This window comes from Ascaphus truei, chromosome 1 (genome assembly GCF_040206685.1).
Source record: "Ascaphus truei isolate aAscTru1 chromosome 1, aAscTru1.hap1, whole genome shotgun sequence".
Lineage (NCBI taxonomy): Eukaryota > Metazoa > Chordata > Amphibia > Anura > Ascaphidae > Ascaphus > Ascaphus truei.
In genome coordinates this window covers 328464401-328486734 of record NC_134483.1, presented here as the reverse complement: position 1 = coordinate 328486734, position 22334 = coordinate 328464401, and the positions used below count along the sequence as shown (strand labels likewise).

General features: G+C 41.4%; 2 protein-coding genes across 3 annotated transcripts in view; one reads left to right on the top strand and one right to left on the bottom strand.

The window, feature by feature from the left end:
* The window catches only part of CCNI (cyclin I), a 73653-nt gene extending 58428 nt beyond the window's left edge, over positions 1–15225 (top strand). For both annotated transcript variants that reach the window (XM_075606811.1, XM_075606805.1), the window contains 5 exons: positions 4087–4221; positions 6267–6341; positions 7397–7537; positions 8927–9157; positions 13471–15225. In XM_075606811.1, coding sequence (XP_075462926.1) covers positions 4087–4221; positions 6267–6341; positions 7397–7537; positions 8927–9157; positions 13471–13926 — 1038 coding nt within the window. In that variant the 3' untranslated portion in view covers positions 13927–15225. The remainder of the gene's footprint in view (positions 1–4086; positions 4222–6266; positions 6342–7396; positions 7538–8926; positions 9158–13470) is intronic.
* Positions 1–22334, bottom strand: part of SEPTIN11 (septin 11) — a 335103-nt gene that overhangs the window by 196992 nt on the left and 115777 nt on the right. The gene's annotated exons all lie outside the window — the stretch shown is intronic.

The following is a 22334-nucleotide window of genomic DNA, read 5'->3' as shown; positions in this document are numbered from 1 at the left end:
GAGCTACAGTATATAATGCTTACTATGCACAGTAGTGAGAAACATGTCTTTCAGAGCAGTGTCTTTGGGAAAATAAGCCTTAAGTCAACAGCTGTTTCCTGTGGTGGGGGCAGTAAGTATTGTCATTAGTGCACAGAAACCAGGGCAGCAAAAATAGTGTGGATCGTGAGACAGAAAAATGATGCTGGCAAAATGCCACCGCAATAAAACTATATGTAGACCTCACAGCCATAGTGAATATTGTATATCGGTGCACACACAGCTGCAGTATACTGCCAAGACTGCCAACAACTTCAAGCAAAATAACAAAGATTACATTCAAGAAATAATCAACTGGAGTAGGCCAGCATGTTTGCGGTTTTGCAAAATGGTACAAAGTCAACCGACCTGACCATGAAATCTATTGGAGACCGTAGCAGTAAATATCACCAGACTGAAGGATAAGAACTTGGCACAACACCAAAATAACAAAAATATAAATAAACATTCCAGATGTACAAAGCGATCACAGAGCTCTGGAATAGGGAAACATGCTTTAAACTGGTTTCAGTCCTACCTATCAGGTAGATCCCAACATGTGTCCATCTCTGGCTCTAGCTGTAACCCCCTGGATATCACCTTTGGCTTCCCGCAAGGCTCTGCTCTGGGGCCCCTACTCTTCTCAGTGTTCATTAATGATCTTCCCACAGCTTGTCAGGAAGCCTCAATACACATGTATGCAGATGACACAATCCTATATGCACACAGCCATATCCTCTCTGACCTTCAACACATACTTCAGTCTGACTTTTTCAGACTCGAAAACTGGATTTCCCAAAACAAACTGTTTTTAAACACTGACAAGACTGTAACAATGGTATTTGGGACCAAGACTAAATTTTTAAAGCTTCCAGCGACTGAGCTCCAGATTAGAACCAATGCTAACACCACCCTAACTCCTGTTACTAGTTTTAAATACCTGGGCATATGGTTTGACTCCCACTTAACATTCGGGATGCACATTGATACCCTGACAACCAAGACCTATGCCAAACTAGGGATATTTTACAGGAACAAATCCTCCCTAAGTCTCCTGGTCAGAAAACGTATCGCACAGCAGAAGCTAATGCCAATTATTGACTATGGAGACATAGTATATGGCTCGGCACCTCAAACCCACCTTGGGAAACTTGACACCCTCTACAATTCAATTTGTCGTTTTGTTCTCCAATGCAACTATAACACACATCACTGCGAAATGCTCAAAGAACTAGATTGGTCATTACTCGAGTCTAGGCGCAAAGTTCACCTTTCCTGTCTTGCCTTCAAATTCTTTATGGGCAAGCTACCCAGCTACCTGAACAAGCTCCTCACCCCTACCACATGCAGCACCTATCTATCACCTGAGATCAGACTCCAAAAGACTGTTCATGGTCCCAAGGCTCAAAGTATCCGGCCGCTCCTCCTTCTCTTACCGTGCACCCCAAAACTGGAACAACCTACTGGAGACTCTCACATCCACCACCATTCTAAGTTCTTTCAAATCTAAAGCTGTCACACATTTTAATCTGGTCTGTAACTGTTTCATACGCCCATAATATATATTATCTTTAACTGTGCACGCAATGTCTTGTATATAATGTATACCCTGCTCATTTATGTAACTGTATTTGTAAACATGTATTTGTCATCATAACTCTGTGCCCAGGACATACTTGAAAACGAGAGGTAACTCTCAATGTATTACTTCCTGGTAAAATATTTTATAGATATAAATAAATAAAATAAGGGCTCAATATTTCATATTCTTAAACTTGTGGATTTGATTGTTTGCACTATTGATTTGTGCTTCCTTTTGACTTTGCTGTGCTTAGTTTTAATTGGGCATATTCCCTATGATCTTGGCTTTAATGTGCTTTCTCTGATGAGTATATGTATACAGGTTCTTAGGTTGTTAGTCACAACTCTAGTCATGTTACATTCAGGTGTTGTTTACTCCTCTGGTATCTACTTTACAATATCGTTGATACCTTGATTGCTTACCAGTATTTCCTGATCCTTAGTTAACATTTAACTGGCTCTGTGGGACATAGTTTCCCATTTCAGTATCAGAGATTTGACACCTATCTGTACTGGTGTAGGTGAGAGGTTTGGCTGGAGGTATTAAAAGGAAGTACCACAGACCTTTAGTGTCTGTGGGAACAGGCTTGAAGAAGGGGCTATTTAGGCCCCGAAACGTTGCCCCCTCCATCTTTTTACGCTTGTTTTTTGTTTCCCCCCTTCTTTGTACTTTTCCCTTCCCTCCCCGTCCCCCTCCCTTTATTGATATTGTATTTATGTTTGACGAGTCATGCTCTCGAGTCAGCTTACTCTGTGGCACTGCTTGTTGCATCATCTCCTGTTCCACTAATACAAATTATTTTTCTATTGGCATATTACCTGCTTTTGTTATCTTTTTCTATTGTTGTGTGCCGGAAACCCCCATAACGCTATACAAGTTATGGATGCACTAATTGGCAAGTTTGAGATGTTACAAAGCAAGTAGTATGTGGGGATCTCTGCTCATGGTCTCAGGGTGAAGTGCACTTGTACTACTCTAGTCATATGAACCATTGCAGTCTGAACCTATGGTATCTAGCTGCATAGATACAGGCAGTCCTCGGTTATCCGACACAATGCGTTACTCAAAATGGCGTTGTAAAGCGAAACACATTTTCCCATAGGAACACTGTTTAAATGAAATGTTCCGTTCCTGAAGGCATTTTTAACACTAAAATACACCAAATATTTTACGCAGGCAATAAGATATGCAGCACACACATAAATTATATAGTGTATATACGGTATTATATATATATAATATAACATAATAAATAATATATTATATAGTATAATATTATATATATATGCTCTTATGACGCTTTGCTACGTTGTTTATGTGTATGTGTGTATATATACACACATACACATAAAAAACGTCGTAAGAGCGTTGAATAAGCCGTTTTGGCGTTGTAAAAATGAACATAGGTATGCATTGCAAGGCGTTGGATAAGCCATTCGTTGTAAAACAAAGCGTTGTAAAACGAGGACTGCCTGTACATTCCATAACACATGTTCCTACAGATGTTATTTCTACAATTCATGAGGAAGCTTTCTGAGCTCAGATGGCCTTCAGCTTATCACATTTTAGTAAAGTAAGCGGACTGCAGTTTGCTCGTGCAATGCAGCAGATATTGGTACATTTTAATATCCGTAGCAGTGCAATTATGTTTTTGAAAGCACGTTTATATATACTTAGAAATTGATTGCAAACCATGTCTAATTTGTTTCTACTTGCTACATATATTTGTTTGGTTCCTCTGTTGACTGTGCTACCACAATTAATTAGAAGCACACAATCTTGGCAAGCTCAAAAACACAACGTTCATATTATTCTATAGTTAATAGTAGCAACTGGAGTTTGGCAGTTTGTTGTACTTCTTCTGACCTGAGTTCTGCTATTGTCCATCTCCTGTCCAGCTCAAGTTAGGATATCTTATTCGGTTAAACAGAAGACACACAACATGCAGATGTGCATATCCAATATGACAATTTATTCAATGTATGTATCTTTTTTTCTTCTAATTATTATGGGTCATTTAGTTCAATCTTTTGGTCAACTTATTATCATGTCAAGGTTGGATCCTTTCAGCAGATACCGACACTACCAATTTTCAATGTGTCCTTTAATCTTTTCTCTTTGTAGTGGAGGAAATTCAAAGAAAACAATGATGTAGTCAGGATGTGCGACATGTATGCAGTGCCTAAGGGGTAGTATTTAAAAGCACTACGTGGACTGTGCGTGAGCGAGTGCAATTAAAACTGGGTTATAACATTTGAAAGTACCCTAAAATGGGTGAAGGTAAAAATGTATATTTCCCAAGCTTATGGTTGTAGCAAACGTTATTTCCACCTTTCTCCAGGGGGAAGATTGTGTGTGTTTAAATAGGGGTGGGAATGGTAAGCGTAAGCTAAGAGGACAGGTTCCACCAATCAATCTACAATGAATGTTGTCTATAGTACTTCATACAACATGCATACTAATGTGTACTCTGTTCTGTCTCACAGGATGTAGCTATTTCTCCAGAACAGCGAGATGAAGTGATTCAATGGCTGGCTAAACTGAAGCACCAGTTCCATGTTTACCCAGAAACACTTGCTCTGGCCATCAGTCTTTTGGACCGTTTTTTAGCTACAGTAAAGGTAACTACTCACTTGTTAATTAAATGCTGCAAGATAGCACTTTAACAATTGGGATGCTAAAGACTTGCTCGGACATAATTTGACGTAAGCCATTTTAAGGAAATCAATCTAGAATAAGCAGTGAAAAATATTATAACATATAATTTGCCTTACAAAAATAGTGTTTGTCCCCAGGGTATTGAAACAATGAAATTGGGTAACATAATTATCGTTACATTGAACTAATATGTGCATTTGTTTATTAATTGAATTCCTGGAAACATGTTATAAATGATCTGTGATGTGATACATTTTGAGGACGTTTAGCTTAACATCTGACTTGCTAGCCATATAAATTCAGAAGATGTAAAAGGGGGAAGCAGTGTGCAGGCAGTGGCATGGGGTCCATGTTTAAATGTAAATATATACGAATAATACATTCAGTTAAACAGGAGAGGGACAACACTAGGACTCGGAAGAAGTCCAAAAACTGCTAAACTCAACACATTCTTCCGTGCCAATTTTTCATGTGAACATGGACTTTTCTGACACAGCTGCAATTAACATCCAAGGACATGGATTGCCTTGGGAATTTGTCTTGCCTTTGTTCACTGATTGTTGGTGGTAACACTAACTGTACTGCTGTGATTTTAACCCCTTACTCCCAATTCACAACACATCTTAATTGCTGCTATTTAAAGATATATATATTTTTTGTACTCCTATTTCTTCAGTATTCCTAATTATACCCCTAATTGTATTGATCTCTGCCTCCTACCCTCCCCCCTTTTCAGTTCTGGCGCACTACACCAAGGGGTGGGGTAAGCACGGCCCTCTGGCCACACCCGGCCCACGGGATGGTTGCCTGCGGCCTGCCCAGCTAGGGACCCGCTCCTTGGCCCCTTTGTGGTGCGGGGGCGACGGAGATGCATCAAAGTTCTACATCCTTGTCCTTTTACTAGCATCAAACAAAAAATACCAGGTGGGAGGTGGCATAAGCGTTCCTAGGCAACAATCTGTGTTGATGAGATTGAAAAAAAGACATCCATGGAGTTCAACCCATGTTAAATTTAGACGATTGATACTTATCCTATATTTGTATTTACAGTAGTTGGTCAGAGGAAGGCAAACAAAAAACCCCAGCGAAACATTATCCGAAGTTTCATAAGGGGAACATTTAAATTCCTTCCTGACTCTTGCACAAGGGCAAGCAGAAAATGCATTGAACATCACCACCGTGACGTCAACCTCCAGGCTGATCCTTTACTTCAGTGAAGAGGTTGTAAGTTTAACATACAGCAGCATCCAGATAAAGACAAAGCATTTCCCACAGCAGACATATACTCAGGAGCAAAACATTCTTCCCACCTCCCAGTAACGAGCTGCATGACAAAAGCAAAACAATGTACTGCATTAGTTTCCTTTGCTACGATTCAAACATAAAATATTTTTATGTGGGTCCAAAGTATCTCCCTCAGGAGGTTGGTTAGAGCAGGGGTGTGCAAACTGGGGGGGGGGAGGGGTGTGCCCCCCCCAGACTTTCCAGGGGGCGCAACGGTTAGAGGCCCCACGCTTCCTCGAAGATATTTCAATTAAATGCCGGTGCACTGCGCAAGGCCTCTGTAACTTACCTTACCTTGGCTTTCAGCGATGCGTCATGACGCCGCGGGGTCACGTTGCCATAGTAAGGGGGGGACAGCATGCAGGGGGAAAAGTTTGCGCACCCCTGGGTTAGAGGGTGGACGGAATTGAGAAAATAGATAATAAAAAAAAAAAATAAGCCTGTTTCATTTCATTCTCAAAATAAAATATTAAACTGGTAAAAAAAAAAAACAGAGTAAGGATAGTGGAAATAAAATAAGCAAAAAAAAACCCTAATAAGTAGATCAATTAAATATCAACGTATTATTATATTCATAATTACATAAAAGGTTTGTTTTCTCTAATTACTACCACATGCAGTGAATATAAAATATTGTCTCTTGTTTTGGGCCACATAATGTGTATTTGACAGTAAAAGTGCTGAGCAGCTTTGTAATCTTTTTGCGGTGTCCTTTACCTGGCAGGCCCGTCCAAAATACTTGCGGTGCATTGCAATCAGCTGCTTCTTCCTTGCGGCCAAGACCATTGAGGAAGACGAGGTAAATCTACACTGACGGACCATCCCCTTCATTTCTTGCCAGCCACGCATTTTGGAGGGAGTGGGATTTCTTGGGCCACGGCCATGAGATTTCCTTCGGGTGGCACTTTGCCAGGCTCAAGGCATTCTTACAGCAGTCACTCAAAACCTGGTTATAGATGAGGGGATTCCTGAATGGGTTATTTCTCAGGAAGGTTGGGAGTTTGTTTGTATTTTCATGTTTAGAACTGTATCCCAGCCCTGAGCCCCTGCTGAATTTGAATATGCATATTTAACACTTAATGGGGGTTTTCTTCTTCGATAAACATGGTTCTGTTTTCTTCACTGCTATTGGTCCCAGTTTGGGTGCTGCCCAAACCAGGGGTAGCTTCCAGAGAAGGACTTGAATAAAAGAGGGGAATATGAAGGGGGGTATTTATAGGAGAGAGCGTGAGGGACTTTTTTTTTATTTTGTATATACATATTCACACAACCTTGGTTTAAAGCCCAGTACTTTTCAATGAAAACAAAAAATAAATAGCGTATTTATTGAGTTGGTGTTTTAGTTTTGCAAATGAAAAATCATTATTTAACACACGCGCACACACACACACACACACACACACACACACACACACACACACACACACACACACACACACACACACACATTTTGCCTTGTACCAAAATTTGACATCTGAAGGTATGTTAAAATCATGCTTTAAAGTTAGTTTGTAAACATGGTCAGCTGAGACTTGAAAGTGGTTTGATTTCCTCTGTTCAGCAAGCCAGATCCACCCCTCTCTCCCTCCCCTTACCAGCGTTGACTTTCTGATAAAGCTATAGTGGGATAACAGTAAAGGAAACACTTGTTTGACAAAAGCATCCTCATCAGGAAGCCCCTAAAAAATATAATTTACAAAGAATTATGAAAGTAACAAAAGTAGCCACATTTAGCCGTGTTAGATTAGTTTTGAGGAAGCCAGTGAGGTTGTTGTGTGAGTTACAAAAGGTGTGTGTTTTGTGGCCAGTTATGCAGAATTCCACTTTTTAAAGCTTGCTGTTTTTCTCCTTCAGCGGATTCCTGCCCTCAAAGTCTTGGCCCAGGATAGCTCCTGTGGCTGCTCTCCAGCTGAGGTCCTCAGAATGGAGAGGATTATTCTGGACAAACTCAACTGGGACCTTCACACGGCTACACCGTTGGATTTCCTACACATTGTAAATACAGTTTTTGTGTCAGCTTGTTCAAATTAGACTTATAGAAGAAAAAAGAAAATGTTGTGTGTTTGTGCTGAGCACGCACATTGCAAGTGAAACTTCTTTGTGTTTTGTCACCGAAATATAAATAAATATATATATATTTTGTCTTGAAATGTCCATACTATCACTTAGAATACATGATATAATTGACTTATGATAACTAAAGTGGGATACATATATATTGGAAGTATCTAAATGCTGTTACACTCAAAAGTCTTTCATTCAATGTAAATCATAACAATCAAAACACAATTTCACTGACAAAACGCAAGGAAGTTTGACTTGGAACGCACGTGCTCAGCACACACACCCCTGTTTTTTATTTTTATATAATCATTACAGTTACTATATTAATCTATATAGAATTCATGTGTTATGTTTACACACCGTGCATGTTTTTCACTTCTGACTTTATTATACATTTCTAAAATGTTTGCTACTTGCACTTCTATATTTATACTCACTGGGAATTCCTCTAATAACTGTGTTCCCAATTAAGTAGATTTTGTCCTATAAAATTTCAGTAGGTGCCAGCAAAGAAGTTTCACTTCAAAAATGTTCACTCTAACATTAAAACTCTTATACTATATTTTAGTAAACAGAAAGAGACCCTTATTAATTCCTGTTGAACAGCTTCCAACAAGGTTGTTTTTCCCCCGAAAGCAGTTTTATAACTATCAGCTCTTGTAACTGCACTAACCATGCTGATCCTGGAAAAGACCTATATACTTTTGGATGCAGTGATATCTTTTAGTGTACTTGAGAGCACTTTAAACCTATAGTAAATTCATCGACTCTGAAGACCTCACAAGTCTCTCAAGCAAGTCACCAAAAAGATCCACAGCACATTGCTCTGCAGTGCATTGCAAGCCTCTGTGGGGAGACAACTCATATGTTGTCCTTACATATAAGCAATACAATAACAATGCCAGATCTTCTGGTGTTCTAGGGAGGAGTCCTATTAAGCCATAAATCCACATGCCTTCTGCATGTCATTCTGATGTTGCTCAAACAAGATAACATTTAAAAAGCTGCTCAAGTATAAATACTAGAATCGTTACTACCAAATTCATTTTTTATGTACTCCCATCTGGAACAGGAGTTTACGTCCACAGCGAGATTCACCAGAACTCACTGATCAGGCCAAAAATGGGAACGCAAATTGCCCAATGTTCTGCTCCGGTGGAGTATAGAATAAGCCCCTTAGACTGTAAACCAGTATGTTATTCTGAGTCAGGTCAAAATATCTAGATTCCACCATCTGCATCAATGGGAATGGAGCGCTGATTATATATTGCCAAACTGCAGTGGCACTGTTCTAATTTGTATCTCTGTATCTGTTACCAGTTCCATGCCATTGCATTGACAGTCAGCCCTCGCTTGTTGGATGAGATTCCAGAGATGAACCCTTCACAGCGTGTGGCTCTGCTCACGAGGCAGCTTTTGCAGTGTATGGCGTCTTACCAGCTCATGCAGTTCAAGGGTTCTATGCTGGCATTGGCACTCCTCAGCTTGGAAATGGAAAAGCTGCTTCCTGATTGGCTCACGCTTACCATCGAGCTGCTTCAGACCGCAGAGGTGAGCTTCATGTTCTAAGAGCCTTGAACCCTTGCTTTATATCAAGGGTGTGCAAACTGCGGTGGGCGCTAGATTTTCAGGAGGGGGGCGCAGCAGTTATAGATGCCGTGGGGCCGAGCAGGCAGGGGTGAGCAAATGGAAAAGTTTGCACACCCCTGCTTTATATTATCAAAGGAGAAATACTTACTTTGGTCTCTACCTGGCCTCAGATTGCCTTAGGCAGGTTTTGCTTGTCCTGTTTTTTTATCGCTGTGCACCCCAGTAGATATTCCCTACAGCATACTGGTCCAAGATCACAGAAGGGACACCAACAGGCCAGGTTTGCAGTGTGATCCATAACTAAGCAAATTGACTTGGTTATAAATAGACCTAGGTTAATCGGTTAATTATGTGATAAATTATAGAGACGCCTGTTGTTATCCTGAAATTGGACCACCTTACCCCATATAATAAACTGCCTTTTAAAGGTGCAGTTCCCCAATATAATTGATATTAAAAGTGAGCTGCATGTTGTGCTCTTCATTTAAAAACGTCTTTGCAATGAGCGTTATCACTCTTGCTACGACAAGCCATGCGGTAGCTCCAAAAATGCCCTAACTCGCATTGTTTGACAACTTCTTCTTTTCAGGTAGCTTCAATATGCACCTCGCACCTTAAACCTGCATATTTTGTTTCCACCACCGAAAGGGTCTCGAGATCGGGTTCGCATTGTGCATATGGAGGAGTATAATTTATTTGTACTACATAGGATTAAACCCGGGGGTATCCGGAGCGGATCCGTATTCATTTCAGCAATGGAGACCATCTGCATTAATCGTATGTTAATAAAAATAAAATAAAAACAGTGCGATCGCCTGTAAGGGCTGTGAAGGGAGATGCAGTTTCTCTCTGCACAGCTCTTCCAGACTGGAGGGAAATCACACAGACATATATCGCTTGAAAAGCAAATTCCAACTCATGTGGTGTGTCATTATTGTACCAAACGGTATTTACCAAAGCGATATCTCTCACGGAATTACCAATTTTTTTTTTTTTTTTTATTCACAAAATTCATACCGTTCGGTAGGAACATGCTAACACGTTCGATGTTGCAGTGATAACATTGAAGCTGCCTGAATGGGCCCCTATGTGTTAATAAAGCCTTCATGGGGGAAAACATACACATGAAAACACTGTACATCAGGGGCTCTTGGGAAGAGCGTGGAAACAAACTGTATATGTATAAAAATATGTAGAGCACCGTATATGCAAAGCATCCTACTGTATATGCAACATGCTGAGTAGTTCCTTGAAATACACACAGCTTTTTCATCCCTTTAATGTTGGATTTAGTGTGCACTAGAGACCAGGGTTAGCACTAGTGAAACAATGAATTTCAAAACGAAGGATGCTCCCTCTTTAACAGGGTTGAGATGTGTCGTGGCAACGTTTTGTGGCGCTTATACCGATGTTATACATGCTCCCTGCCATATTAAAGGATTTTTTTTCTTCTAACCATAAGTGGGCAGTCGGGATGGTGTATAGTGAGACATTAGGGCTAGGATGTAAGGTGTGGCAGAAGAGTGCACAGCTTTGAAAGTGAGGAGGAGAACTGTGTGTGTGATACGGTATTTGATAGGAAGCCAGGAGAGGGATTTCAGCAGGGGAGACGCTGAGACAGATTTAGGATTAAAGTGATTCTAGCAGCAGTGTTTACGATATATTGAAGGGGAGAAAGGTAAGAGGCAGGAAGGAGTAGTCGAGACGGGAGAGAATGAGGGTCTGCGTTAGAGTTTTAGCAGTAGAGCAACAGGGGAAAGGGTGAAGAAATATTAGAAAAATAAACGTAAATGCCATAAATACGTTTTCAATAGTTGTCTTGTATTACGTTTACACCAACATCACAATATTTAGCAAGGGCATGTGCAGATTTGTATTTTCCAAATTTCCAACATCATGGTTATGGCCTATTAAGACCAACCCTGGAGTGTATTGAGAAGGAAGACATTATGCACCGGTGACTGGAGATTTCCCCTCTTCAGCCCCCTATTGAACTTCACAAAAACCTTGAAGGTTTTGTTGATCCCAGCTGCAGCTCTTTGAAAATGGTAGGGGGGGAGGGGCCAGGGGAAGGGTCGGGGCCATTAGACAACCAAGTGGCCAAGAAAAGTTTTTTGTAGTTGAGTATTATAAGAGAAGATGGCGCATGGTGTCACTCGGCTTCAGAACTTTACTGTAATATGGAGGGGCACCAGACAAGGTGCTTAGATAATTGGGCTATTGGTAGAGCCGCAGTGCACCAACATGTTTGTTTTGCATGTTATAGGTAAGCAGTGTTGTTTTTATAGGGAATTATAGTGCCAGAACACTTGGCAAAGAAAATAATCTTTATATGTGCACTACAATAAATGATTCAGCTTAAAATAATGTGGGGTAGAAAAGGTATCCGGCCTCAATACTAACATTTGCATAATCACTGTATGGAGTTTCGTGTTGATTCCTAAACTAACGTTTTTAGGAACTCAAAAAAACATGCTAAACCTTGAGTTCCTCAACAAACATAGTCCTTCTATTAGGAGACATTCCAATATTTAATATGTTTAATTTAAAATGGGCTGAATAATCCCCTTTTTGGCAGTCATTTGAGTTGTCCACATTTTATACATGAGATGTAAGCGCTACACAGAACAAGCTAGCACATGACCTAAGATATGTTATAATTACACCAGAATTATCTTCCTAGAGTCACTCACTTCAGGATTCAGTTTTATTTGAAAAATTATTTATAAGGGTGAAACAGCGCTTTCACGGTCTGCGTGTGCCCTGGCAAAGTGTGCAAATATCAATGAGTCCTACATGAGCCTTAAAGTGGGAAGCAAGGGGTCTCCAGAGCTGAAATTGACATAATAATAATAGCATGTTTTTGTATAGCGCTGCTAGTTATAAATAGCGCTTTACGGAGACATTTTGCAGACACGGGTCCCTGCTCCGTGGAGCTTACAATCTATGTTTTTGGTGCCTGAGGCACAGGGAGATAAGGTGACTTGCCCAAGGTCACAAAGAGCCGACACCAGGAATTGAACCAGGCTCCCCTGCTTCAAACTCTCTGGGAAGCAGCAAGACACCGGAGATCAAATGAACACACTTCAGCTCCGGAGACCCCCTCCTTCCCACCTAGGGCAAACCCCCTCTGCACCCAAAGCAGAAATGCCGCTTTACAGTGGCACAATATTTATTTAGGTGTAGGATACCTATACCAACAGTCATATTTTATATCTTGTATACATCTTTACCTTCTCTTTCTTTAGATTGATGCCGAGGGTTTTCAGTTCTAAAGCACTATTCCCTCTTCTGTTCCCACAATAATTAATATTTGATTAAAAGCTATCCTGAGTATAACTAAACATACTTACACGACTTTGGGGATATTTCTTCTTGAACGGTTAAAGAAGTTAACCCCCATTGCATGCTTTAAATGCCTTGTAACTCTCCCACACTCCAGGTTACATGAAAGAAGACCCTTCTGTAATGGTTCTTGCTGTTGGTTTAGAAGGCACTAAACAATATCAACCCTAAGCTATATTTATTCAATGGAGAATGAGGCTGGAAGAGTAAAAATATATTTTGTATCATTATTCAGTCCAGCTGTGTTGGTGGCAGGGTGTATTTACCATCAGGCATTAAATGTTCAGCCTCACTTCCCTGCGTTTTACTGTTCACATTTTGATAAAGGAGAACATTCGGAGCATGTCTTGTGGTTCACATGTCCAAAGTCCCAACAGTCTCGAGTAAGAGGGCCACAGGGCGACTTAACTACTTCCGAATTGCACCAGGCTATTCTCAGTAGCTCGATATCCTTCCAAAGTGTCAATAACCGAAACTAGTATAGGCCATTTTATTTTGAAGAAACGGGAGGACAGAGTGGTCTCCTTTTTCAAAATATGTCAAATCAAATGAGTAGGTGGATTGTTTCCATAAATTCAGTTTAAAACAAAACTCAGCACAACAACTTCTTTTAAAATATGAATTTTTGTCCCCTGCTTTTAATTGATGGCCAGGAGAAACAAGATGGCCTCCTGGTCAACGCTATCCTGGTGAGCCTAGTGAGCCTGTGGAAAGTTGGGACATGACTGTTCTTGTTGGACATCTTGATGTTTTTTTTAAACCAGGACGACAAACTTGAAAGTACTGAAGGATCTGAAAATAACGTTGATTCAGACAATGAAAAAAAAAGATATTCTGGAGTTGTTTGCTGCTTTAAAGTGTACCTCACTTGTTGTACACAACTGTCCTTTGTTGTTTTCTACTCATGTCTCCTGTCTGGTCTCACACAGATGGATAGCTCCCAGCTGTTTCACTGTCGGGAGGTAGCAGCACGGCACCTTTCTCCTCTCCAGGCTCCCTTGCCTCCCAACGCTGTATATGTCTACTGTCCCCTGAAGCGCACCCTGGTGACCTGCAACAGAGGAGCGTTCCAATTCCGCCCCTCCTCTGTCTCAGGCCCAGGAGGTCACCCCCAGGGCAAGCGCACACCAGGAGCACTGATTAACGGAGCGGCTGTCCTCTACCAGCGGATGGCGGCTCCATTTGGCTGCAAGCAAGCCTCCGCCAAGCGTAAGGTGGAGCAGATGGAAGTGGACGACTTCTACGATGGAATCAAGAGGCTGTACAATGAAGACTGCACTGCAGAGGTTGCGGGCATGGAGATGGCGGCTTGCAATAGCGGGCTGTCAAGGCAAGAGGGCAACGTGTCTCCATGCCCGCAATTACAGGCTGTGTCTGTCATGTAACATCAGCCCTTTGCTTGGCAGATCCAGATGCCAGATGAGATTCTCTTTGACACCTTCATGTGCTGAGGGGCACCTTTTTAAATGCAATGCATTACAGCCCTCTCCAGCCGTGAAGGTGTTAAGACCGTGCTGAATATCATGCAACAAGGTCAAAGGCCATGCCTCACCGGACTGGAACAAGTCAAACCTGTTTTCTCATGCTGCTAATCCTATCTCCACCTTTTTATCTCATGAAAAATAAAAAAAGAAATGAAAACAACAAAAAAAACCTAAAAACTAAGTGTATTTAAAAAAAAAAATGCCAAAACACCCAAAAAACAGCAACAAAAAAAGTAGCTAAATGGTTTAACTTTCTAGTGTTGTCAGTTCTATTGTTTTGCGCTGGTGTACTTCCTGTAACTTGTGCTCCGCGACATTTCTTGTGCAAAGCTGTTCCATCTAGTTTTCTAGGCTCCGTGTTCTCTCTCACCTTTCTCAGCTCTCTGCTTTATTTCTGCTGTTTTTCGCGCTACTCCTCTGCTTCCTTGTCCACACTGATCTTACACTAAGTATGTTTTCCTTCCTTTAAATTAACACAAGAAGTTGCAATAATACGAAGGCAAACCAAGTTGTTTCATTGGAAAACTTATGTTTAAACCCGAATTCCACAAATAAGTTCATACTGTTTTCACACTGTCCCATTGGCTTTAGTTACTGTCATCTGGGTTTCAAGTAACAGCCGTTGTACAAAAGGTATCGGGTATCAGTAATTATTCAAAATATTCAGTGACAGAAACTATGTCAATGCATTACTGTATAACAGGTTATAGGATAGAGTTGACCTTATGCTTATTTTTCTTCACCCATATGAAATGATTTCTCTTGGAGTTGCACACTAAACAAATCATTTTTGGGATTACTTACAACAGCTTGTTAAAAAGCTGGAGATGAAATGCACTTACTTGCAGTTGTAGAAGCCCACATACATCTTGCTGCAAGCAACCAGGGCTGGTGTTAAGAAGGTTATAGAAATGATAGCTTAAGTTGCACAAACAGCATAAGATCAAATGTGCTTGTTTTTGGCCATGGGACAGTTTTACCCTTAACATGTTAACATTGTAAATGATTCAAAAGTTGTACGTTTTTGTTCAAAAACTCTTCAGTGTCCAAGCATGTATGTTTCATTTTTCTGTAAACCTGTATTTCTCATGATGACCTACCTACTTTACGGTTCTTCGCACAGCCTGATGAAGGCATGGCCTATGGAATCTTTGCTCCCACGTGAAGTCCTTCTGGTGGCAATAAAAAGTTGCCCTAACACACAGTGTCCTTTGATTTCTTGCCTGAGGTTGGGGTTTGGTTGGGTAAGAGCTCTGTGTACAGGATAGAACTCTTATCCTCATTTAAATCATGTTTCATTAATAGGCAAAAACCATTGTGTTTTTCCACCAGTTGTCTCCCTGCTAGCAAATTGTCATTTTAACAGCGTCAAAGAGGAAAATGGAAGAGCGAGCACAGCGAGAAAGAGGTCTTTAGAGAGAGAGGGATGGAGAAGATCAGAGGAACGTTGTGGATTACTTATAAAAAGTGATGGTAAAAGAGCAATATAGCAACCTTGAAGAAGGTTCACAGATAAAGGCTTACAAAATGGTTGTTAAAGAAAAAGTAGGGAACAAGTTACTAGAGGGGACAGAGATGTAAGCAGGGTTACTTAGGATATACTTAAGTGTATATTGAGAAGAGTCTTCCAATTTCCAGTTTGTAGACAGGAGGATAATGTGCTGGCTCGGAGACAAGTATAGTCCCTCATACATTATGCTGTGAAGCAGTGAGATTCTATTCCCAGTCATACAAATGGCGTGGAACGCTTTATCCAGCACGGGCAAGAAGCTTTCACAAGCATATTGAATAGGGGCTTTAGAGGGAGAGGCGATAAGGCGGCCAACAAAGTATACGCACAAGCAATACTACCAGTGTGCTCTGAAAAAGGATGCCGTCAATAAGGAACGGAAAGTTGTACGGGGGGAAAGAAAGTGTCTGGGGCAAAGTGGTGGGGCAGGTGAGGAAATAACCTCTGAGAGGAAGAAACAAGACTTAATCATTTGGAAACTGTGCACAGCAAAGGGCTTAGTCGGTTTCAGCTTCCCCAAAAGTCATGCTGTTCTAATTCTGAAACATTCAAGCAGTGTCACTTTCCCCCCCCCCCCCCTGGTTTACTATATGCCGCGTGCGAGTAGCTTTAATGAGAAATAATTGCCTAAGCTGCTGCTGATCGATTGGCCAATATCCTGTTTGTGGGGCTATCGAAATGGCCGATTTTGGACTGCTGCCGTCTATGAAATGCTTAATCTGCAATGTAACGTTATATTACTAAGCCTAAGACATTATTGTTGCAGCTTTCAGAACAATAGGCTGTCTGCTGTTTGGGAACACAGCAACAGATCTGTTTGTGATACTTTGTTGCCAAAGGGCAGAGCTCAAAAAATTGTGTTTGAGGCACTGTTTCAAAAGAGGAAGTAGATATAACTTTCTAAATGGTTGCTAAGCAGGCAAATAATACTCATTAACAGTGGTTGACAAATCACCAAAAAATCTACTCGCCACACAAAAAAATCTACTCGCCACCTAGTACCAAACGTGTGCTGCTTGGGCCAATATTTACTCGCCCGGGGCGAGCAAATGTATAGGTTTGTCGAACACTGCTCATTAAAAAATACATTAAAAGTTGTAAAATATATATTTAAAAAATGCAGTAAGTTGTATTTAATACAGGCATACCCCGCATTAACGTACGCAATGGGACCGGAGCATGTATGTAAAGCGAAAATGTACTTAAAGTGAAGCACTACCTTTTCCCCACTTATCGATGCATGTACTGTACTGCAATCGTCATATACGTGCATAACTGATGTAAATAACGCATTTGTAACAGGCTCTATAGTCTCCCTGCTTGCGCACAGCTTCGGTACATGTAGGGAGCCGGTATTGCTGTTCAGGACGTGCTGACAGGCGCATGCGTGAGCTGCCGTTTGCCTATTGGGCGATATGTACTTACACGCGAGTATACTTAAAGTGAGTGTCCTTAAACGGGGTATGCCTGTACTACACAAGCTGTATTTCATAGGCCCCCAACATAAATCACATCATTACTTCCCTAAGCTAAGAGTCAGAGGATTGTATGCCAACAGTAGTAATGTGAACAGGAAGGTTAAAAAAAAAAGGGAGCAGAATGATTTCCAGAGGCGCTTTATGTACATTTCTGTCACTACACTTATTTTCACTCTGTGTTGTTTTGCGCTCTGTAAAAGGATGGGTTGTGATGTATTTTTCCCATCGGAGGGTAAGGCGCCTCAGAGCACATGTTTGCTTTTTGGCTGGATTGCTACTCGTATTGTAGGCATTGCTTTGAAAGCATTTGCTGTGTCACAGGTGGTGGGTCAGAGACTGATCCCTTTGGTGTGAAGGTCAGAAAAGGTCTGACCTAATCTACCAGCTGGCAAAGCCTGTTACCCTATTGGTTTGTACAGCAGCTGAAAGAACGAGAAGCAAAATGTCATTCCGTGCTAAAACTACATGCAAAAAAAGGTGATTTCTTTAAAAACAAAAAAACAAAATATATAGTTGGGGCTAAGTGACTGTCTAATAGATTTCACTGTAACTCTTCCTTTTAATCTATATGACGTGATATTAGGGAGAATAAAGCTTGTTCTGCTTGGTATGCTGGAGGGTTTGTGTCGCTTATTTGGATACAATAACATTTTTGTGTCTGTGTCAAGTTTTCATAGATCTCTTTGGTAGATTTTTAATTTTAGGCCTAAATGGCTAACTCCGATAAGTGCATCGAAAAATGTGACTGCATACTGGTTTCTTTAGGCCAGTGTTTTTCAATTTTTTTTTGTTTTTTTTTTGTTAAGGAACTCCAGAATTAGATTGAAATTCTGGCGAACCCCAACCCTCTCCCCTGTCTCTCCCAGTCTCCCGCCCCCTGCCGTCTCTCCCCCCTTACGCTCCCTCTCCCCTTTCCACACACACACAATTCCCCTCTCTCCCACACACACACTCCACCCCTCTCTCTCTCCCACACACACTCCCCCTCTCTCTTCCACATAGACCCACTCCCCCACTCTTCCGCGCGCGCGCATACACACTCACACTCATTGTGGGGCAATGCAAATAAAGCCTCTATAGGAGTGAAGATGTTGCAACAATGATTGTTTGTAATATTTATATGGGCTTGATATGACCTGTGCAATTCAGTACCTCATCAACTGCATAGTCTTGTGTGCTTTAAATGAATGTAGATTGTCAACCAACTGTTGCAGATAATATCGAGCACATTTAAAAGCTACAATTCATCGAGTTTGAGCGTGTGCAGCAGTTTTCCAGATAGTAACAATGACTACAAATATACATTTGTGGAGAAAAAAATATGTATATACAGATGTAGCGAGACTTACTGTTTGTGTTGCCACGGATACTCGCGGTCCCGGACGGATTGACGCTGCGGGGGGGGGGGGGGGGGACATGAAGCCGAGTCTGTAAGCATCCTGAGGTCACCTTGTCGATGTTGCTGGTGTGGATTTCCTAATTGAGTACTCGAGATAAGCAAGGATATTGCCTGTAGCTAAGATTTTGTACCCCAATGATCTGTGTATGCGTTGGCACGCATCTTCCCAACTAATTTAAATACTGTGTACAGACTACACTGGCATAGGGATCTTTCTTTCACTGTTTATTCTTTATGTACAGTTACATAGGAGGTGAGGTTGAAAAAGGACATATGTCCATCAAGTTCAACTTTATGGTAAATTTAGTTGACGAGATACTTATACTATTAAAGTATTTTGATCCAGAGGATGGCAAACAAAAACCCCCAGTGATATATCATCCAATGCTGTCTCATAAGGGAAAAATAAATTCCTTCCCGGCTCCAATAATGGCCATCAGATTACTCCCTGGATCAACATCCTTCCCATGTTTACTTATTTGGTATATCCCTGTATACCTTTCCTTTCTAAAAAAATATCCAACCCTTTTTTTTGAAGATATCTATTGTATCTGCCATCACAGTCTCCATGGGTAATGAATTCCACATTGTAACTGCCCGTACTGTAAAGAACCCTTTTTTTTTGTTACTGGTGAAATCATCTCCTTTCCTCAACCCTTAAGGGATGACCCTGTGTCGTTTGTACTGCCCTTGGGATGGTACATGACTTGTTATAATGATATTTTATCATATTTACCATTTTTTTTTTCCTTTAAGCACAAGTTTTATACATAGGTGTCTCATCAACCTAACTTCAGAAGGTTGAATCAGCTGAAGGGTCCAAGCACTGGAAGTCACAGCCCAAACTATTCCACAGAGAGGCAGAAACACAAAAAACACATTTGGCATAATTGGGAAAAAGTGTCACAGTTAATGTTTTTTTCATGTTGATGTTATGGCTTGGGAACAGGAGCAGAAAGTTGGGGGTTGTGCACAATATCATCAAGCTTTGCACTTCTATCTTAAAGCAGCAGTCCAAGCTGCCTTCACCCCCCCCCCCTTTAATATATGCATTAATACAATCCACACAGTGATAAGTAATTAGCTAATCGATCCGTTCTCCTCTGATCGATCAGCGAACATTCGGGTCGGGGTTTCACTAAATGGCTGCCAGTGCAGCAGAAGAGGACCAAAGATGCAAAGTTCTGTGGGGAAGATCATGTGACCAGGCAGTCACTAGATACAATTGGTGCACTACAAAAGAGAGGTCAGGGCTCAAAAAGGGTTGTGCCAGAGCCTCTTTTAGAAGAGAAAGGGGATGTGACTTTGTAAATGGTTGCTATGAAAACAAAAATGCTTGTTACTTTATAATATATTAAAAACATAATTCAGAGTTGTTTAAAAAAAATGTTAACAAAATACACAGATGCCCAACAAGCTCTGAGAAACCCCAACCATTACCACATAATATATATATCCAACGATTAAGCTTGCCCCACCCCACTTTCCAAGATGGCAGGTTAGTTTCATTTTGCCAGGTTACGACAGATCCAATGTGATCATTCTTCCTGTAATTATAGAGGTAAATAAGAATTTTAACCCAGGGGAGTGTTAGGACCTGCTCCGATCATGCTTTGAAAGTGGCAGCAGGCTTAAGACGCTTTGGCCAAAGGGTTAAACTAAATGACCCTTTTATAAGAGAATATATAGGTATTGCACTACAGGCATACCCCGCATTAACGTACGCAATGGGACCGGAGCATGTATGTAAAGCGAAAATGTACTTAAAGTGAAGCACTCCATTTTTTCCACTTATTGATGCATGTACTGTACTGCAATCGTCATATACGTGGATAACTGATGTAAATAACGCATGTGTAACAGTCTCTATAGTCTCCCCGCTTGCGCACAGCTTCGGTACAGGTAGGGAGCCGGTATTGCTGTTCAGGATGTGCTGACATGCGCATGCGCGAGCTGCCGTTTGCCTATTGGGCGCTATGTCCTTACTCGCGAGTGTACTTAAAGTGAGTGTCCTTAAAGCGGGGTATGCCTGTATGTATTTTTGTCACTTTCGAAGTAGCTTTGGGCATTTTTGTTTTTTGTTGTATTAAAAAAAATGTTACAAGTATTTTCTCAGTACAGCACTGATTTCTTTAAAAAAAACAAAAAAAACACGTACAGTAGTCTATTGCTTGGGCTGCAGCTTTAAAGACAACCAAATACATATTAATAACACTTGAATATGTGCAATATGCCACTTGAAATGTGTTTGATTCACAACTTGCTCATAAGCACAAAAATCCTCCCCAAAAAGTTCCCTTGGGGAAAACCAGTAAATATCTATTTTGTCTCCTTAGAAATGACAAGCACATTGGCCCATATTTACTAACGAGTCTTCTGCCACAGGACACCTTCCATCTGTGGAACATATCCTACAGCCTATTGAGTGGAATGAGCCGTAAGGTGTGTTCAACAACTGGAAGGTGCCTTATTGCAGAAGACTATATAAGAACTTTATTTCATATAGCAGTCATTGTGTGGGCCAGGTGCTGTTTCCAGGAACAATGGGAGACCAGGGAGGGATGTGCCCGTCTGCTGGAAGAGTACACACTCCAAGGCTGAAGCATTATTCTCTCCTCAGCAGCAAGGCATCCAACCCTGCGGGTGCTTGGAACTGATTTTGGGGAATGGCATTTGTGTTGTAGCCCTGTCGGTGAGGTCCCTGTTGGTCACTTCTAATATCCCAGGCCCTGCCCCATGTCAGGGCTGTCTTTTGGCACTTGGTTCCACCCCTGCTCAGGATTGGCCAGTTCTGGACACCCACCCAGCTCGGGCTTAGCTCAGAGGTTAAAGGGAAACCGCTGATACGTCTGAACCAGGTCCTCCATGATTCTAAATGGAGACCGGGAAACTATATAAGCTGACCCGAGCTCTACAGAAGTTGCAGGCTGGTCTCGGTGAGTAGAGGCCATCCTATACCTGGACTTTACGAACCCCGGAGCAGTCCATCCTTGTTACTGGGGAACTGGGATATTCACTGACTTTGCCGGCATCCAGGGTAAGCTAGCCTCGGCAGCGCCCTGCATCTAACGAGCTAGAAGTCCCCCATAAATTACTGTATTGCCATGGTAACGTGATGCCATGTGACGTCGCAGCATCATTTGACGCCATGACGCTGAAGGAGGGCGACATGAAGGACAAGGTAAGAAGTTTACAGAGGCCCCACGCTCTGCCCCGGCAATCAGTGGGGAAGAGAGCGAGGCCTCTGTATATGGAGGGGGAGTGGACGGAAATTTGCCAACCCAAAATGTTGCCTAACGGCCTAATGGCAAATCTGCCACTGTATGTGCATGTTGCCTACTGTTGGCTCCGGCCAAATAATCTCACGTTTAGTAACCTGTGTGTTCTGCCTGGTCATTGCGATCCCAAGGTAGTCTGGTCAACCCCTTTCTTGACAACGCATATCTTCAAAGCTGAATAATGTAACTTTAAGTCATGTTTTCTGCCTGTATGGATATAGTGTCACTTATAACGAATGTTCATGATGATTATATGCACAAGATGCGTTCCCCCTTACAGTATATGTCCACAAAGGTCCGTTAAGGTTGACGCAGGGACTTCATGGGATTGATGTGTTGTATCTTAAACAATGTGATTAGATTTAGATGTTGTTATACTTACACTGTACAGTATATATACACTATAAGTATTTATTGGCGTGAGCAATTACCAAGGGCGATTTGGGTCTTCCCGTTAAGTTATCTGGGGATTGCAATTAGAACAAACTAGCAGAGAACAGAATCCCAGTGAGTGGCACTCAATGCCAAAGGATCAGTAATAACTACAGAATACAAACTAAAATATTAGTTTTATTGGATCCCTATGGTGAGGGTCCACTCTAATAATCATCCAGCTTAATTAATGTCATAATCATAACCTAGTC